The following is a 19,543-nucleotide window of genomic DNA, read 5'->3' as shown; positions in this document are numbered from 1 at the left end:
AGAAAGAAAAGAAGGGAAAGAAAGAGGTCAAAGAGATGGGGGAGGCTCTCCCACCCCCCCACTCAAGCCTCCGCTGCCGCCACCCCCCCCGCAGATCCCTCACCCTGAGAGGCGATGAAGGCCTCTTCTTGCCTTCTTTGGGCCTCAGAGCTCCGGCACTGGGCGGAGGCGGCGGAGGCGGGCTCTCCTGGCCTCCTCTGCGCCTCAGCATTCCGGCGCTGGCCGGAGGCGGCGGTGGGGGGCTCTTCTGGCCTCTTCCGGCCCACAGCGCTCCTGCGCTGGCCGGAGGAGGCAGCGGGGGGGCTCTTCTGGCCTCCTCCGTGCCGCAGCGCTCCGGCACTGGCCAGAGGAGGCAGCGGGGGATGCTCTGGTCTTTCTAACAGTTAAATTTAAGTGTTAAAAGATATTTTAGCATGTCTGACTAAGTTCAAAAAATATCAGCGATTTAAGGAATAATTTTGTACTTAAGCTGTTTTAATGATCTCCTTCTCTTGGGATTTTAGTAGTGGGTATCTTTACTTTCTCCTTAATTGTAGTTCCCTTCCCTTATTTCTTTGTAGTTTGTAGTCCAATTAAAAAAGTAATAAAAAATCTCCTCTGGGGGGCCAAAAAAAAGGAATTTGGATTTTTCTGCAAAACCAGGATTGCCCCATTTTTGTAAGTTACTCATTGGTAGCCATGGCTGTTTGGATTTCAGTTTACATAGAGGCCAGCTCTTTTACACTGAACTTTTCATGATTTTGTAAAGAATGATTTCTTGTTATTCCAGAAAAATGGGCTATTATAGAGTGGCAACATTTGCTATGTTTTTTCAGAATTCAGATTTAAAGTTTCTTGATAAACATGTAGTTTGTACATACTGGCCTTTAATTTAGTTTATTTTGTTCACCCAGTTGGACTTTTTATGTTGCTATGACCTTTGATAAAGCAATCAACCAATCTGAATTGATGCTAAAGAAAAACAGGTTGCTTACCTGTAACTGATGATCTTCGAGTGGTCATCTGTGCATTCACACCCATGGGATCTAGTGCGCACGCGCTGGATCGATTGGCATTGTAGCAAGCTCTTAATGGATTTTCGCGCCCAGACCTCAGGCATGTGCAGGAACCCCACCGCATATGCCCAGAGGAGTAGGTGCGGACATCCCGCCAGTTCCTTCAAATCGTCACAAATCAACCCCTATGAAAAATGTAGAAGCTGACAGCAGCGGGGAAGGAGGGCGGGTGGTGTGAATGCACAGATGACCACTTGAAGATCATCAGTTACAGGTAAGCAACCTGTTTATCTTCGACATGGTCTCTGTGCTTCACACCCATGGGAGATTAGCGAGCAGTGGCCTACCTGGAGGAGGGTGCTGGCAGGTCCTTACTGCGTAGCTGAAGATAAGATGTAACGTCCCATGTTGGTACTAGAGTTCTTTTGGATGTCTAGGGCGTAGTGCCTTATGAAGGTGTTAGGTGTAGCCCATGTAGCGACTCTGCAAATGTCCGTCAGGGGCACTCCCTGGAGGAAGGCAGTGGAGGCTGCAACAGCTCGTGTTGAATGGGCCCTGATAGGGCCAGGCAATGGCTGTTTGGCGATTAGGTAGCAGAGGCGGATGAGACCCACAATCCACTTTGAGAGGTGCTGAGCCGTGATTCGAGTCCCCAGTCTTGCTGGTGCGTAGGAGACGAACAGTTGGGAGTCACGTCTCGTTGGACGGGTTCTGTTCAGGTAGAACAGAAGCACACATTTTGCATCCAACGTGTGTAACAGTCTATCCTCTGGGGATGTCGAAGCCGGGAAGAAATCCGGGAGGAAGACCTCTGCCAGTAGGTGGAATTCTGACACTACCTTTGGCAGGAACAAGATGTCAGGTACAAGGCGGACACCATCTGGCAAAAAGGACAAGTAAGGCGTGTCATGCCTGAAGGCTAGTAGTTCTCCAACTCGCCTCGCCGAGGTGACAGCAACCAGAAAGGCCGTCTTCCACGACAGGAATTTTAGATAGCAAGTTGCGAGCGGATAAAAAGGTTTCCTTGTGAGCTGATGAAGAACTAGAGGAAGGTCCCAGGGGACGACAGGAGTTTTGATGGGAGGGTAGAGGTGCAATAGTCCCTTCAAAAAACGTTTTGAAAGCGGATGCAAAAACAGTGTGCATCCCTCAACTTGAACATGGTGGGCCGAAAGTGCGGCCAAATAGACTCTTTAACGAGGAGTGAGAAAGTCCCGAGTCAGCGAGAGAAAGGAGGAATTGGAAAACTTTCTCGAGGCCTACGGACGTGGTTCGAGGGGCATCGTCACCCAAGGAGGAACAGAATTTTTGCCATTTGTAATGGTACGACTTTCGCGTAGTGGGTTTTCTGGTGTTCAGCAAAACATTTGCTACGTGGGTGGAAAAGCTGTTGACGCTATTCTCCGGGCTGTCAACTTCATCCATGGCAAGTCGTGGTACAGGAGCGGGGAGTCGGACAAGAAGAGGAGGTCCTGTGCTGGAGGAAATTGGTGGTAGACCCCTGCTGACAGATCGAGGATGGTCGAGAACCATGGCTGCCTCGGCCACCATGGGGTTATCAAGATGCAGTTCGCTCCATTGCTGATGATTTTGCGGACCACTCTCAGAAGCAGGGGTAGTGGAGGGAAGAGGTAGAGAAGTTCCCTGGACCACGGATAGAGGAGACCGTCCCCTATCGACTGTGGGTCCCTGCCGCCTCGGCTGCAGAACAGACTCAGACTCAGCTGCTCGACTCAGATGGTCTGCCTGCACATTCATGTGACCTGGGATGTGTCTGGCTACCAAGAAGACGTCGTGGGCAATGCAAAGGTCCCATAACTGGATGGCAAGGTTGCAAAGGCGTAGGGAGACTGTGCCTCCTTGCTTGTTGACATAACTGAGTGCAGTGGTGTTTTCCGTGAGGACCGTAACACATTTCCCCTTGATCAGAGGTAGGAAACTCGTGACAGCGAACTGTATTGCAAGCAGTTCCAGGAAGTTTATGTGCCGTTTTTGTTCATGAGTGTTCCACTTGCCTCCGACACAAAAACCCATCATGTGGGCACCCCAGCCTGACAGGGAGGTGTCCGTGGTTAGGGTGATTTGGGGTGATGGATGATGGAAGGGTGCTCCCTGGAAGAGATTTGAAGGGACAGTCCACCAAAGTAGAGAGTTTCGTATGTTGGGAGGAGGGGTTAGGACAGTGGTATGTGCGTTTTCCGTTGGGTCGTACTTGCGGATAAACCACACTTATAGGCGACACATTTTTAATCTGGCAAAGACCAGGACTGACGTAGTTGCGGCCATAAGGCAAAGTAGCTTCTGAATTTAGAAAGCCGTGACTGAAGGCTGGATATGGATGACATTGGCTAGGTAAATGATGTCTGCCGGACTGTCGGACTGTCTTGTGGCAGGTGAGCCATGCAATTGTTGGAATCTAGTAGGGCACCGATGTACTGAACCGGTTGAAGTTGAGACTTTTCCTGATTGACTTGTAGGCCCAGGTTTTCCAGGAGTGCCAGTGTCTCGTTGATGTTTGAGACCAGGGCGTTCTTGGAGGATGCTACCAAGAGCCAATCGTCGATGTACGGGTAGATGGAAATACCCCTGAGATGGAGGAAGGCAGCAACCACAATCATAGTCTTTGCGAAGATTCTTGGGACGCTTGAAAGGCCAAATGGCAGGGCTGCATATTGGTAATGTTGTTGACCAATTGTGAAGCGTAGGTATTGGCGGTGGGAGGGGTGGATGGTGACGTGGAAGTACGCGTCTTGGAGGTCGAGGGTGGCCATCCAGATGCTCTTCTGGAGAAGTGGCATAATTTGCTGCAAGGACACCATGCAGAAGAGGTGGTAGGTCACAAAGCAGTTCAGTGCCCTTAGATCTAATATTGGTCGAACGCCTCCATCTCGCTTTGGAACTGTGAAATAGTGGGAATAGAAGCCCGTCCCATGCAGATGAGGTGGCACCTGCTCGATGGCTCCCTTGTGCAGAAGGACGGACAGGAGAGGTGGGGAAGGGGGCGTGGAGAGGAAGACAGGAGTAATGGGGTTCTGGTGGAATTGGATATGGTAGCCTCAGGTCAAGATGGACAGCACCCACTCGTCCGTGGTAATACGACGTCAGGTGTGAAGAAAAGGAGACAGATGGGTTTGAGCTGACTCGGTGGGAAGGAAGTCAAAAGCCCTGCTTGGAGGACTTTGCCTGCTTAGTGTGGGAAGATTGTTGTCCGGATCCAAACCTGGGTTTTTGAAAGGTGGGTTTTTGGCCTCCTGAAGACAGGAGACTGACGATTCGGAGTGCGCTTTTGCCGGGGCCTAGACCAAGTGCGAGGGCAATATTGTTGCATCGTGGAGGATGAAACTCCTAGAGCGCGAGAAGCCTTTATGCTCTTATCCATATCTTGGAGTATGTCATGCAGGCTAAGTAATTTGTGGTTTTTACTCCCAACGCTCCCGTGGAGTAGAAGCGTCTCCCAAACGTGTCTAATTTTCTATTTTCCCTGTCAGAAGGTGCAGAGTGTGTTCATTTGGACTTGGACGAGGATGTTACAAACAATACAACCAATGTTCCCTCTAAGCTGTGAAGTCTTGTGAGCAAAAATTCTACTTTGTGAGCTACTGGCATTAAACTTGTGAGCAAGCAATTTGGCTACTGCATAAATTAGTTTGCTCTAGAGCTGAGACAAATAAGTGTGAGCTGGAGGCTAAAAAAACTGTGAGCTAGCTCACTCTAACTCAGCTTAGAGGGAACACTGGTTACAACCATCGAGTTTGGCTGAGGGTGGGAGAATAAAAATTCGGCTCCGGTCTCCTGGACTCTATACATGTGGTCCAGGCGTCTTGTTGACACTGGGGCTGATGAGGGCTTCTCCCATGGTGCTTTTGCAGCTTGTAAAAGGACCGTGGACATGGGTAGTGCTATGATAGTGGAGGTATCGAGTTGCACGATATCGAAAATGGCATCTGTAACCTGTGGGCCATTCTTTTGACGAGGTCTGCATAGGAAGTGAGATTGTCGGATGGGGATATAGGTAGATCATCTGCGACAGCTTGGTTAGGGGACTTGTGGTCAGGGGAGGTGTGAGCCTCTGAGGCCTCCGTATCAGAATCCTCTTCTGCAGAATCAGAAGAGTCCTGATCTGGCATTTGGACTGGAGTGACTTCCGTTTGACTGGTTAAAATTTTTGGTGGTACGATCTGAGGGTTGGGAGGATGATTGAGTTCCGGATTATGGTGGGAAGGATCCTCGGCCGGAGGACGAGACAGAGATGCTGAAGGTCTAGATTTGTAGGGCGACCTTGATCTGTGGGCAGAGTGGGTCGAGTAAAGATCCCAGTTGGAATAGCCCGCCAGAGTCAACCATGACACGGATGGTGGATAACCCCGAGATACCTCAGTTGGCATTGATCCCAAGACAGAGGTGGTGGTGGGGGTAGAAAGACTCGGGGGGATCGACTTCTGGATTGGGTACGTCTCGGAGACAAAGCATTAGCCTGCCTTTGAGAGCGGTCTCTACAAACTCGGTCATCAATATCGACAGGGTCAAGAAGCAGACATGGAGGATGATGCTGCGTACTGTTAGAGGCATGTCAATTCTGACGTGAATCGATGTCGGGAGCCTCTGACACCGTCGATGTCGATGATGGGGAAGGAGAGGGAGAAGGCTCTGCATCCATGGGACGACTAAGGAGATCCACCATCTCGATATCGGAGTAAGGACACTCCAGTTGTATAGGAGAGTCCAAGAGTTGAATGGTCGGTATTGGCGGAGTGGCATGGGCCTCCGATGCCAATACCGCAGTTGGAGCGGGAGGCACTTTAGGGGCATCACCCAGTTCCTACCTTCCCTACCTACTGCTACCTTCCCCTTCTTTGCCGCCTTTAAGGACTTAGAGGAGCCCTTTTTTGTGGACTTATGCTCCTTACTCGGCCCACTTCTTCACTGGAGTGGAAGCGGAGGATTGTGCCTTTGATGCCGGTGGCTTCGACGTCGGTTGGCCTCAATGCCTGAGCCGTCGACGGTCTCTCGGACTCCATCACTGAGGGAGGATGTAACGCCGACTCAAGTAGCGCTGCTTTAAGGCGCGCAGCTCGTTTTTTTCTTGTCTGGTTCGAAAACCTAGCACAGTGCCGACAAGGCTCAGGTCGGTGAGATTCCCCCAAACAAAAAATATAGAGGGTGTGGCGGCCAGGTGGAGCAAGTTTACTGCGCAACCCTTGCAGTGGTTGAAAAAGCCCCACTTCTTCTCCATAAAAAATAAAAAACGGAGAAGAAAGAAGGGGGTTTTTTTGGGGGGGGGAGGCCGAAGGCCAGACTGAGGTAAACTGGCAACTTCCCCCTCAACGAAAAACAACCTTTTTTTTGGAGTTTTTAAAGAACAAACGAAGAAAGGCTAAGAAAAAAGAAGAAAGCTGAGGAAAAATCCGAAGAGTCGTGAGGCAAATAGCCAAAAAAGAGAACCGATCGGACCAACGAAGAAAAGGTCTTTCCAACGCGGAAGAAAAGGTCTTTCCAACGCGGTGGTAAGAAAGGAACTGGCGGGATGTCCGTGCCCACCCCTCTGGGCATGCGTGGTAGGGTTCCTGCGCATGTCCGAGGTCTGGGCATGAAAATCTGTTAAGAGCTTGCTACAATGCTGATCGATCCAGCATGTGCGCACTAGATCCCATGGGTGTGAAGCACAGAGACCACATCGAAGATCAGCAGCAAAACAAAAGTCACAGGTTCTCTCGATTTATTTGAAAAACAAGTGTTTGATTTGGGCAGAATCTGTCTGGTCTTTTGTACTTTCCAGTTAAGTAAGCCATGATGTCTGACAACTTGCAGCTTGCTTCAGTTACATTGTGTGCCAGGCTAGACACTATAGTATCTATGGGACAGACTTATGGATGTTGACACCTAGCATGGTGGGACCAGATGCTCTCATTTTCTACTACCTGTGGCCTTTCCAGGTGCTAAAATGGCCCTGGAGTTGGCATTCACAGGTCAGACTCATGAACACTGAGAATTATAGCCCTTCTGAGACGCAGTTCAGTTGCCAAGGCACTGAAAATGTTTAGTGTTTATGAGCTGTGTAGCTTGTGCTGTTGTGATGAGCTGTGCTGTGTAGCAGACAGGATAACATTGTTTTTTCCCCTACAGATCCACCCAGTTATTGATCAAGTCTTCTCATTTGCTGATGTTCCCAAGGCTTTCCTGAAAGTGGAAGAAGGACATGCACGTGGAAAAACAGTGATTAATGTAACTAATAAAAAATAATGTAAACTCTGTTCTGATCCATATGAAATTTCTTTAGCTCATACTTGGGAATTGAAAAAGTTCTTTCCTATTTGAAACTCTGGTATGTTGCAAAATGTTCAGTGTTCAGTGGGTTAAGCCACTGCAATAAGAGTGTCTGACGGGGAAGGATTTATAATAATTTTGCTGTAGATGAAACATGGAAAAGTTCTTGAGTCTGAATACACAAGAGAGATTTATGTAGTCTGTACCTGTATAACAATTTAAGAGCTAGAGGGACTTATCAGACTGCAGTCGTATGTAGTTGATCTATCATCTTTGTTAATTTTCAAATGTTTTGTGTAAGAGTCCAGGAAGGGGTGGTTTAGGAGGAAAAAATAGCTTGGGGGCTGAGGATGTGCCCCTGACGTAACACCACCCAGCAAGCTTCCATAGCAGAGTGGGGACTTTGAACGTAGGTGTCCCAGACAACACTTCAAATTCAAATACCTTTTATTGGCATAGAATATTAAAACATTTCCCAATAATACAATCCAAGAGAAATTATAAAATAGATAGTCGTGGGTATGTCAGGCCTAACTCAAGTTGTCACAAGTTAGATTTGACCATACAAAAGATGCCTGAATCATAAAATAAACTGGCATTCCAAACTTTTAAACTTAAGTTTTTAAACTTATAAATTAAGAATCATTAATATGATCAGGGTTACTCTTCCGTTTTATAAAACAATGGAGAAACTTAGCGGTCAGTTCAATGATCTCCAGATCTCGTGAAGCAAGGAGAAATTGTACCTTGATTCTATCTGATTGGCCTGCTACCATCCTAAGGGGGGCTTCTATACACTCCACTCGAATGTCATTTAACAATTTACAGTGTAAGAGTACGTGCTCAACAGTTTCTATTTCACTTCTGTTACAACCACAGAACCTGATTGAATAAGGAATTTGCTTATATCTCCCCTCAAGAATAGCAGAGGGGAGAACATTTGCCGTCCCCGTCTTCTTTGACCTTCAATCTTTCCCAGCATCAGGGTCTTCTCCAGTGAGTGCTCCCTTCTCATTTGGTGGCCAAAGTATTTGAGCTTCAGTTTCATTATCTGGCCTTCCAGGGAACAGTCAGGGTTGATTTCTTTTAGGATTGACTGATTTGATCTTCTTGCAGTCCAAGGGACTCTCAAGAGTCTTCTCCAGCACCATAGTTCAAAAGAATCTATTCTTCGGCGCTCGGCCTTCCTTATAGTCCAACTCTCGCAGCCATACATGACTACTGGGAATATCATTGCTTTGACCATGCGGACTTTTGTTGGCAGGGTGATCTCTACTTTTTATCTTGCTGTTTAGGTTCGGCATCACTTTCCTCCCAAGGAGCAGGCGTCTTTTAATATCATGGCTGCTGTCAGCAAGAGGCGATAGGGAGGGGAAAAGAGTGTGTCTTCTTTGTTGTGTGTGGCCCAGCCATGCACCCTCTTCCCTACTTGGCATAGGGCTTGACTGGGCTGCATACAGGGAAGGAGATGCTGGCCCAGCCAAGCTTCATGGAGCTCAGTCACATACCTCATTCTCTGTTTTTGACACAGTTCAGAGGGGCCACATGCGGCAAAGGAGATGCTAGCCCATCTAATCTGTGAGGAGTTTGGCTCTGTGCCTTCTTCCCCACCTGGCTTGGAGAAATGGCTGTTTGTCTTGCGGTGTCAGCAGCCCTGCACAGGGCAAGGGCTGCCTGTTGCAGCTCCCCGTACTGTGGCTCACTGGGGCTTTTTCAGTGGCCTTAATGGCTAGTCTGCCCAAGTTCTGGACAACGAACCATGAACAGGCAGGTAACGTCTGTAGACATTAATGACAATGCCGGTGTGTGAATTGCTGGGCACTGAAATAGCCACAGAAACAACTGAGTAAAGAGGAGAAAGTAAATACTGGTATATGCTACTCAGCAGTGGTCATTCCATTAAGTTTCTATATTAGGCTAGGGAAAAAGTGCTAATGGAACTGGCTTTTTGGTGGTAGCTAAAAGGTTTTTTCCTGCACTTCATGAGCTGTGTTCCCATGGTGCCTGTAGAGAGGATGGTTGCACCATGCATAGCATCGCTAGTCTGCTGTTCCTCTGCTTCTTAAATATTTTGTCAGAATTCTCATCCTACTCGCAGAAAAATAAGATTTCCTTTGAATAATATTTTTATTTGTAAAATAGGCATGTTTATACAATGATTTGGGCACCAAAACATTTTTTAAGTGTAGTATACCTTAAAATTAGTATTAAGGAAATAATTCTTGAAACAGAAAACACTTTCTATATCAAGTAAAGAAACAGCACATTGTTACAGAGATGACCAGATTATAGTTCACGTAGTCTGGAATACGGTAATTAAATGCAGGAGTTTGTACAACAGATCAGTGCAGAAGAAGTATTAAATCCTAATAGATAATTTTTCAGAAAGCCTGACTGAGCACTCAGAGTACCAATAGCTGTTTGTAATAATGGTCTGCTTTGTAACTAATATACAGAAATGTGGTAGCAGAAATATTAATCTTCACACTGAAAAAATGATAGCTGTGACAATATCACATTAACAGTCTTAAATTGTTTTATATATACACACACATATTGCATTGCTGCTTTCTGTTGAAAAATGCTGTGCTCACGGATCCTTGATTTATGGCATCTGTCATAAGAGAAATTGCTTCTTCATTACAGTGTGCTTTTACTGGAGTCTGCTACCCAAGATCAAGCTAGGATTCAGTAGTTATTTTACCACTTCACTGGGGTTCATTGTTGGGATTATCTCTAAAGATGCCTCTACTCCAGTAGGGTCTGCACATAATCAGGGGTCATTGGGTGTTAATCTCTGGTTTAATAACCATCAATTAGCTGATGTTCATGGAAGAAGTTGGATTGTGGGATTCAGCATAGATCCATCACAAAGCATTGGATGCCTCATGCTTTTTCAAATGCATCAGCGCAGCACATTCACTGTCCAGGATAGCAGTGAAATTTCTTCAGTATGTGAGTGCATATAAAGCAGGGAGGATCTGGGATCTCAACAAAAGTGAAAAAGGTAGATAATACTGATATAACAGAGAAGAATCAGATGTACAGACGTATCTGCAAATGCAGGTAGAAAAGATTATAAAGCACAGAAGTTTATACACATAGAACAGTATATAGCAAGTGGTACAGTTGCTAAGTAAGTTTAAAAAATCAGGTAATTTTCTTTACACATTTATTCAGAAAGAACACTTTAAAATGTACTTCCCCTTTCTAAAGAGGGGAATACTTTCCCTTCCCCCTTTAATACTTGTATAAAGTAAGGCAGCCAGGCAGATGTGTAATGGACAAATTATTCATGGTTAACAACTTCAATTAGCAGCCCAATATGTTTGTTTGCAAACATTCACTGGGTTTTGTATTTCCTGTGATGTAAAACTGCAATCACAAGCTTTAAAACATTTTCCTTACTAAAATGTATTTGAGTGTACTGTAGAAATTTTGTACAAATAATCACCTAATATGATCTAGATAATTTTAAAGAGTAAACAGTTCATTAGTTGCTGTAGATTTTCCGGGTTGTGTGGCCGTGGTCTTGGCATTGTAGAACCTGACGTTTCGCCAGTAACTGTGACTGGCATCCTCAGAGGTGAGAAGATCTCACCTTGACACCTTCTCTGTTATACCTCTGAGGATGTCAGTTACAGTTACTGGCAAAACATCAGGTTCTACAATGCCAAGACCATGGCCACACAACCCAGAAAATATACAGCAACTAATGAATTCTGGCCGTGAAAGTCCTTGACAACATAGTAAACAGTTCATTTTTTGTGCAAGTAGAATATACACTGGGGAGCATACAGCACTAGGAGATTAAAACAAACTTCAGAAATAATTTAAAACTGCACATTAAAATATACTCCGGATTAATAATTTAATCCTGCTTTGAAATAATTGCGCTGACAGAATTTTACTTGGAAAAAGGAATGAGTGCTTCTTTAGAGCTTTTTTTTTTTAAAACTTCTAGCCAGGTACACAAAAACACTTCGCAGTGGTGAAGGTGGCATGTTAAATTATATATTTTTCTCCTTAAAATCAGTGACAGGAATACACCAGTGTCTTCTCTTCTGCCACTCTTCATGTATATTGCTCTGGATGGGTCTGATTCTTAATTCTTCCCTTTGAAGCAGAATTATTTTTACACAACAAGCGGTTCCCAGCATTGTGTTGCTTTGTCTTCACTAACTGAGCTGACAATTAGGTGATTTTGATCATAGTGTGTTCCCCCTAAAATGAAATTTTAAAAATTATAGTGTAGCATTTATGATACAAGATTATGTTAAATGTTAGAAATAACAATTACATACAATTTTTCTGTAACAGTACAAAGAAAACATAAGGTCAGATACCTCCTTGTGTTAGTAGTTCCAGAACATTTTAAAAGAAGAAAGTCTGTTGTTCAAATAAAGAGTTATTGTGTAAAGGCAATTTATAATATTTTAATTGAGTCAAGTATGCTGTCTTTCACACTCTATATGGCCAATGAGAAATTGTAGGTGTATCTATGTTTCCAATAAAACGCAATACATATTTGTGCAGAAGTTAACACATATTTAAGATAGTGTAATAAAATTAATTTTGGATCCTGAGGAATATGATAATTTCATGTATAATTTTCAGTATTGAAGTCCAGACTATCCACACCTCAACATTCAAGCATTACTTTATATAAGCAGTAAGGCAACAAGTTGATGGGGCAATAAGGGAGCATCAAACATTTAACACAACAGACCTATGTTACAGAACCATGTTAATATGTTTCTGATGCTTCCCTAGCCACCAAAACTTGCTGCCTCACTGCTTGTATATATTTTAATAAATCTTGCATTCTGTATCTGTGGATTATATACACAGACAAAACAAGGGGGAAACACAGTGTGCAAATTATCAAACAAATATAGACAAGCCAAGGGCCGTAAACCTTAACAAATTGGTTGTGGAGTAAGGACAAAGCAAAGTCCTCCCAAGCACTGTATAAAGTCACAACTGTGCTATTAGGAAGGAATGGACCACCTGGGCTGTATTCCCCCTTACCCCTTTTTTGACTGCCATTGAAGTCAATTAGTACCTCTGCAGAAGACTGCATGGTTAGTTTGCCCACTTGGGACACATACAGATGAGAAATCAGTTGTCTTAACACATGTGAAAATACTGAAATGTTTTGGGTATGATTCCGACCCTTCAATTGTGCAGAACTTTCCTATATCTCATTTTTAAAATGCCATATTTTTTTGCAGTCAGGCACTCCATTAGTCATTATTAAAAGCAATGGGACTTGGTAACTGAGATAAACATGATTCTTTGTAATTTAGTTACAACAAACTTAAATTGGATTGGGTCACCGTGTTTTAGACTCTGCAGATATAATTGGAATCCCGGGGCTATATAAAAATTACTTGAGCTCAGTTTTTCACAGTCTAAATCACATTCATCTCACCTACTGTCACTGCTTTTAATCTATATATCTAATAGCCAAGTTGGTCCCGTGAGTGCGGATCGCTAAATCAGCGCTCTGGGGGCACTTGGGGGGGAGGGGAGGTTTGTGCACACGTGGGCCAGTCCCCACGTGTGCACAAAAATGCTAAACCTTGAAAAAAATTTCGGGGGGATGTTTAAATCCCCCCGAAAGTGCAAGACCGTTCCATGCGCATGCGCACGGAACGCTTGGCAATTGAGGCTGCCGCCGCTGCTGCTTGAAAGGGAAGCGGCGAGCAGCGAGGGGGGGCGAGTGGCGAGGGAGCCTAAGGAGCCAAAAATTTCAGGGGGATGTTTAAATCTCCCCGAAAGTGCCGCTGCTGCTAAGGAGCCTCGCAGAGAGACTGTGGGGCGAAGAGAAAGAAGGGGGGGAGAGAGAGACTGTGGGGCGAAGAGAGAGGGGGGAGAGAGAGCCGGGGGGGAGAGAGAGAGAGACTGAGGGGGAAGAGAGGGGGGGGAGAGAGAGATAAACTGGGGGGGAAGAGAGAGAAGGGGGGAGACACTGGGGGGGAAGAGAGAAGGGGGAGAGAGAGACAGAGAGAGAGAGAGAGATGGGGGGAAGAGAGAGAACGGGGGAAAGAGAGAGACTGCCCTCCCCCCCGCGAGTATCGCGGGTCCCCCCTTGTCATTACTAACTTTAGCTAGATTGTTCCTGATTTTTTAAGTGTTCACACTTCAGTAAATTTCAATAGTGTTTCAGTGCATGGAATGAAATTTTTATATTTTGTGTTATAGGTATCAGTACCATAAACATTAATTGATAGTGTAATCCTAAACAGAGTTACATCCTTCTAAGCTCATTATCTTCAATGGACATAACTGCTTCAATAGACGTTAACTCTGTTTAGGATTGCATTAATTAACTCTATCCTCAAGAGGGCATAATTGCATATGTTATGAATCACAAGCTCACGTGCATCAAGATCCTGATTAATGCTTTTTTTAGTATTTTTACCCTTAAAATAAAGGTATTTCCTCCTGATATTAGAATGAATTGTTTTCTGAATAAGTTTTAGACATGATAATAACTGATGAATAATACAGGTAATATATAGAGTTCACTGCAAATTTTTGGTAATAATTGTGATTTACTACTTTGTTAATGATGATAAAACCAATAATTGTTGTGTGAGCAGCATCCCATTTATGATATGGGAATATCACTGGTCTACTTAACACTGGTCTACTGCACTCAGAAAACATATACAAAGTGGTAAGTATTTCTTATTGCCCTTTTTCCACTCAAAAATGACATATACCTACAGTGCATGAAATCTGGAGAGTGTCTTACACACAGACCCCTTCCATATGTGTTGCAGATAGGTATGCCTGTCTGCACTGCAGAAAATTACAACTGCAGCTGAGTGGCCACCTGGTCTTACATCCTACTATGTCCTATGGAAGATCTTTCTTAGTAAGCATCACAGATGTTAATATATTCCTGCCAAGAAGTTCTTACCTTTAATGTCTAGCACTAAATTTGGTTTTATCTTGCTGTAGATTCTTCCATCTGGATTAATATTCCACTGTTGCTTTTCCTCATTCTGTTGAAGTGCTAGGCCCAGTTTTGCACCAGGAGTGATCAGACTTCCTACGATTGTCAAGCAGAAGTCCTCTGCCATCTGTGTAATTAAACCAAATGTCAGTCAAAAGAGGCTTCCTCTTACTGCTGTGCTAGTTATTAATGCCTATGCATGGACAAGATTATCGATATTTTTCTCTCAGTAGTTTTACTATACCAACTGATTTTCAAGGTAAGGGACTCCAGTAGTATTCCTCCAGGTTCAAAATACTTGTTGCAGCTCCAGGAGCATCATTTAATTACGGTGTTTCATTATTCAATGTGGTTTCAGTACTGAAGTTTCTTTACAGTATTCCACCACATAACGGGATGTACAGGTTATCTTGCCAGACTTCGGTCCTGTTGGCGATTTGGGCCGGGAGCGGGACAGTTCGGGGGCGGAGAAAACCGGCGCGATCACACCACAACATCTGGGAAGCTTTGTGCTTCCGTCCCCGAACTGGCCCTTCCCTGCGAAAATCCGCCCCAACTTGCAACCACCTACCTTGGTGGTTCATCGGGAAGCGGCGCGGCAAGCCGGGCCGTTTGATCGCCGGCACGTCCTTGCACCGGCGCATCCCTGGCGCCTAGCCAAACTGCGCATGCTCGGACATGCGCAGTTCGGCAGGCTCCCCGTCAGGGCCGTGTTTTCTCCCCGGCATCTGATCGTGCCGGGGAGAAAAGGCGGCGCGGCCAGGGGATCCGTGGGATCCCGCTGCGCCGTTTCAACTTTGGCGTGGCTTTTAAAAGCCACGCTTTTTGGCGGCTTTTCCCCTGCCGTGTGGCAGGGGCCTTCATATAGTCAAAAGGTTAAGCCCATCTAACCCAATACAGTCTGCTTTGACTAGCAGTGCTCCATTGGCATCTCATGTGCAGGGTTTTTTCAGCCCTACTTGTTTGAGATTCTTTTAACAAGAGATACTAGGGATTCGACTCAGGGCCTTCTTCAAGCAAAAAGAACTATCTCTGCTACTGAACAGTGCTTTGTCCTGAGTTGCAAGAATGCACCTGCCTTTGTTTAAAAGAACAAAAACCATGTGGTGACACCATGTGAATGTTGCCGTATGTGAGCTTTTCAATAGTTTTAATTATATTTTTGAGTTGGGGCATTAAAATCAACACCTCCACTTTTTGCAGCCTGTTGTAAGTTAAGAGCTTTGGATCTGTCCATGTCCAAACATGCTCTTGGCTTACTGAAAGGCAGAAAATATTCCTCTCCAGCAGAGAGCGGCTGGTGAAGTTGAAAAATGTCTCCCTTTGGCAGAATGCTGTTAATTATGTTATACAACTTTTTAAAAGTAAACTTCATGTTGTATTATCTTCATTTGATGTTAGAGCTCAAAAGGAAACCCAAACACTTTGATCAGAGAAGAATGTAACTCAATAGGATTTACCTGTGTAAGGGAAGTGTTTAGGACTGGCCTGCTAGGCTACTCTTGCAGATACTAGTGTAGCAAGCCTTAAGTTAGGAAATAGATATCTAAATTGATTGAAAAATTGCAACATTTTACTGTAAAAGATACAGTAAATACGATTCCAATGCCATGTAGGAAATGGAGGCTTGAGCATAGCTTCAAGATACAACTATGGAGATTAGTGTGATCTATTAACAAATGGGAAAATTTATTGTTCAATAGTGGTCCTTTAAAATCTGTTAGGAAACTTAGCTGTTTTTATTTTCACTGAATATAAACTGGACTAATTGAGATAAATGATTATGCAAATGATTAGAGCAAAAACGACCATATTGTTTAACAAAACAGAAATAGTTTAAGAACTCGTATAGACTTAAGCACTGGTCTGTTTCACATTTAAAAAGAAAGGAAGAAGTAGTTTGTCAGCTTTTTTAAAGTCTAAATACCACGTATAGCCACACTTTACACATTAAAATAATCTAAAAACTGATTTTAGAATATACTTTTAAAAAAGAGAATAATCATGGAACTGCATGAGTTCTCTATCTGAGGGAGTGGGTGGCAAAATAAATTGTTTAAAAATCAAAACCTTTTATATAAATTTATATGGATCTTATCATGTCCCTGTTCCCTGCAGTTACGAGTGGAAATTTCCCCTATATTAAAGGAAAACATTGATAATGTGTCATGTTATTGTGTAACTGAGCTGTTCTATGATATCTGTTCCTCCAAAATTATAACACTACAATATGTGGTGAAATATGCATGAAGGACTGACACGAAGCATATTAGAGATGCCTACAGACAGAATTGCAGTGCATGTCCAACTTGAGAGTGTGGTTTTGTAATGTTAACATGGGCATGCTGCTACAACATTGTCCTGACCCTTCCCAATTAATTTTTTTTTTCTATTTTGTTAGTGTTAGCAACAACATCAAGACAGTAAACTGAAAATGCAAAGGAAAAGGGTGATCCCTTTCATTCAAGCATAAGGTACATTCCCTTCTAGATACATGAAAAAGATTGTCTCAACAATGCTAAGCCAGGAAATTGGTTTTTTAAAAAAAGGTTTCAAAAAGTGGGGGGAAATGGGCTGTCCATGATTTATGCAGGAATGGAGGGTGTTGTGTGGAAACAACACAACAACTAAACCCCCCCACAACTAGAGATGCCGAAATGATGAAAGAAATCCATGTGGTTTAAGGCAAACGACCATATTGTTTAAGGCAAACGACCATATTGCGTCTCTGCCATTCTAAAGATTTTCTTTTGAAACTTTCTGGAAGTCTAGCTTGCATCATGCTCCAGATGCATTCTCTGTGCTTAGATTTTAGACAGATGGATTAAACCATCTTGAATTTATAACTAAAATAATTTTCAATCATTATAAAGGTAAAGGTAAAGGTTCCCTTGCTCGAAAGCCAGTCGAATCCGACTCTAGGGTTGCGGTGCTCATCTCCGTTTCAAAGCCGAAGAGCCAGCACTGTCCAAAGATGTTTTCGTGGTCATGTGGCCGGCATGACTAAACACCAAGGCGACCGGAACGCTGTTACCTTCCCACCGAAGTGGTCCCTATTTATCTACTTGCAATTTCTTGCTTTCGAACTGCTAGGTTGGCAGGAGCTGGAACTAGAGACAGGAGCTCACCCTGTCTTGCGGCACCCGGGTCTTGAACCGCTGAACTACTGACCTTCCACAGCCTGCAGTTCAGCGTCTTAACCACTTGAGCCACCGCAGCTCCTATTATAAAGGTAGAATATTGTAAAATGAAAAATCCTTGGTCAATCTATTTCAACAGTTAAAGCTGACATTCCAGCCTGACAGAATAAATGGATTTAACCATGGTAATGGGAAGCAAAAATTGGTTACATTAACAGTACAACTTTGAAGTGACTTTTGTGTTAAGCAGGGCTTATGCTTGAGTTTGTGCTTTTCTTATGTGGGGAACTGCATCCCTTACATGAGGCAAAAAATGTTTAATATAAAAGTTTACCCTGCATTTGAGATATCCTCCTTGGTAAACCCAGACTTGCTCATCAGATTTATTATCTTCTGCAACCTGCATTCTCAAAAGGTTCAAGTCATCTACATTTCCATCAGTTGATATGAACTGTCTTGTTTCTTTGTTGCAAAGTTTGAAGTATACTCGTTTCTGTGAAAAAACCAGAACTCATGCATCATAAAATCTGCAAGCATTGTGCCGTATTGTGCTTTAGAAGAACTACAGTGTAATATTTTCAAGCATCAGCACTCTACCATTGTTTACATGCACCTTAAACTCAGTCACTTGCATGACATTTCTATGCAGGAAAAGAGTGTACATCATCATGTAATTGTTTATGATGGTCTAAACATGGCAAACGTGTTTTCCTATGAGTAGGTGATGCCATGTATGAAGACTGGTAGGTAAGAGATGAAGCAACCCTTCATACCAAAGATGTAGGTAAATTCAGACAAAAGTGTGTTAAAAACTGATTAACTTGTCTGGTGGAGGTAGATAAGTAAACAGCTGTTGCTATTTAAGATACTTTATTGGTAAAAATGTCTGAAATTTATAAAGGAGAAAAACAAAGCTACAAAGAGTTACAAATGAGAAATGAAAAGATGCCCCTGCTTGTTTTACCTCCATTCAACCTGCATCACAAGATCACCTATGTGCCATAAATATTAGAATACAGGTGCTTCTAAACTGTGCAATTTAATTATGCCATTTAGGAAGCAATGTAAATTCAGCTCAAATACACACACACACACACATCTTGAAGAGGCAGAATTATTAATTGGCTCTAATAGGTACAATGCAGGTAACCAAGCCTTATAGATCTAATTTTCTTTTTGCAAGGAGATTGGTGTTTGTACTATGCGATTTCATAAAAACTATACTCTCATCAAATACCAGAACAAAAAATAAATATAAAGCAAGCTGATCAGGACAGTTATGGAACATATACTCATGTTTTCCCATTTCTGAGTGGGCTATAGTTCTTACCTGTAGTAAAGGTCGCAGCGAACCTATTTTGTGGTAGCCACTTAATGCATGCCAGTTTGGTATTTTTTGAGGTTTTAATAAAATTTGCCGACCACTGTAATTATTATGTTCATAAGTAATCCACCTGATAGTAAAACATATATGTATATATTATTTCTATAGAATAATGGATATGAGGTAAGGCAATCAAAATCATTTTTAAAAATGTTTGCAGCAATACCAATACATAGAAGTTATATATTCAATAAGGCTGCAATCTTAAGTATGTTATTACATAAATCATAGATAAGTGCTTCTGAGTATGAACATCTAGGTTGGAAGACCTATAGAAAGATCATACTGAACACTAGTGTACTTTTGGCACAATAAGGCCATTGTAATACTTTAAAAGGGCTTGCAATAGTATAGTAGTGCCATAGGAAAAGGTGAGAACTGAGCCTGCCCTCAGCTTCTTAGCCCTGTGAAGGGTTATACTAATTGTCTAATATATTCATTCACAGCATTAATGCCCCCAAGCTCTTCAAATAAAAACACAGTGCATATATATTCCTTGACCATGATTAAGCCTTGGCTAAATATCTAAATTACAGTTAAGAACTGACCCTGCACACTGCCTTATAGTTTGTACAAATAAACATATTTCAGGAGTGGGTAGAGCTTTATATGATGCTTAAGCACCAAAGTACCAGAACAGATTTTGGAGACTTCAAATTGGTTTTCTGAAAAACTGTTTTTAAAAAACACAGTTTAGTACTGTACACTTACAATTACTGTCCACAAGGTAGGACAATGACAAACCGCAGTTCAGACTGACTTTAGCTATTAAGACAGTGAACAATTTTAAACA

General features: G+C 43.2%; 2 protein-coding genes across 2 annotated transcripts in view; one reads left to right on the top strand and one right to left on the bottom strand.

Annotated features, from left to right (window-relative positions):
• RTN4IP1 (reticulon 4 interacting protein 1) overlaps window positions 1-7,236 on the top strand; it is a 51,941-nt gene extending 44,705 nt beyond the window's left edge. Inside the window, exon 9 of the mRNA XM_015423424.1 lies at window positions 7,119-7,236. Coding sequence (XP_015278910.1) covers window positions 7,119-7,235 — 117 coding nt within the window. The 3' untranslated portion in view covers window position 7,236. The remainder of the gene's footprint in view (window positions 1-7,118) is intronic.
• Window positions 7,237-10,923: 3,687 nt separating this feature from the next.
• The window catches only part of LOC107120664 (absent in melanoma 1 protein-like), a gene marked incomplete at its 5' end in the record, with an annotated part of 38,970 nt that continues 30,350 nt past the window's right edge, over window positions 10,924-19,543 (bottom strand). The window contains 4 exons of the mRNA XM_015423422.1: window positions 10,924-11,483; window positions 14,191-14,353; window positions 17,701-17,859; window positions 18,697-18,820. Of these exons, the coding sequence (XP_015278908.1) occupies window positions 11,395-11,483; window positions 14,191-14,353; window positions 17,701-17,859; window positions 18,697-18,820 (535 nt within the window). The remainder of the gene's footprint in view (window positions 11,484-14,190; window positions 14,354-17,700; window positions 17,860-18,696; window positions 18,821-19,543) is intronic.

This window comes from Gekko japonicus, unplaced genomic scaffold, assembly GCF_001447785.1.
Source record: "Gekko japonicus isolate JY-2015 unplaced genomic scaffold, Gekko_japonicus_V1.1 scaffold2046, whole genome shotgun sequence".
Lineage (NCBI taxonomy): Eukaryota > Metazoa > Chordata > Lepidosauria > Squamata > Gekkonidae > Gekko > Gekko japonicus.
Note: the sequence above shows the minus strand (reverse complement) of the source record. Positions and strands in the feature narration are given on the sequence as shown.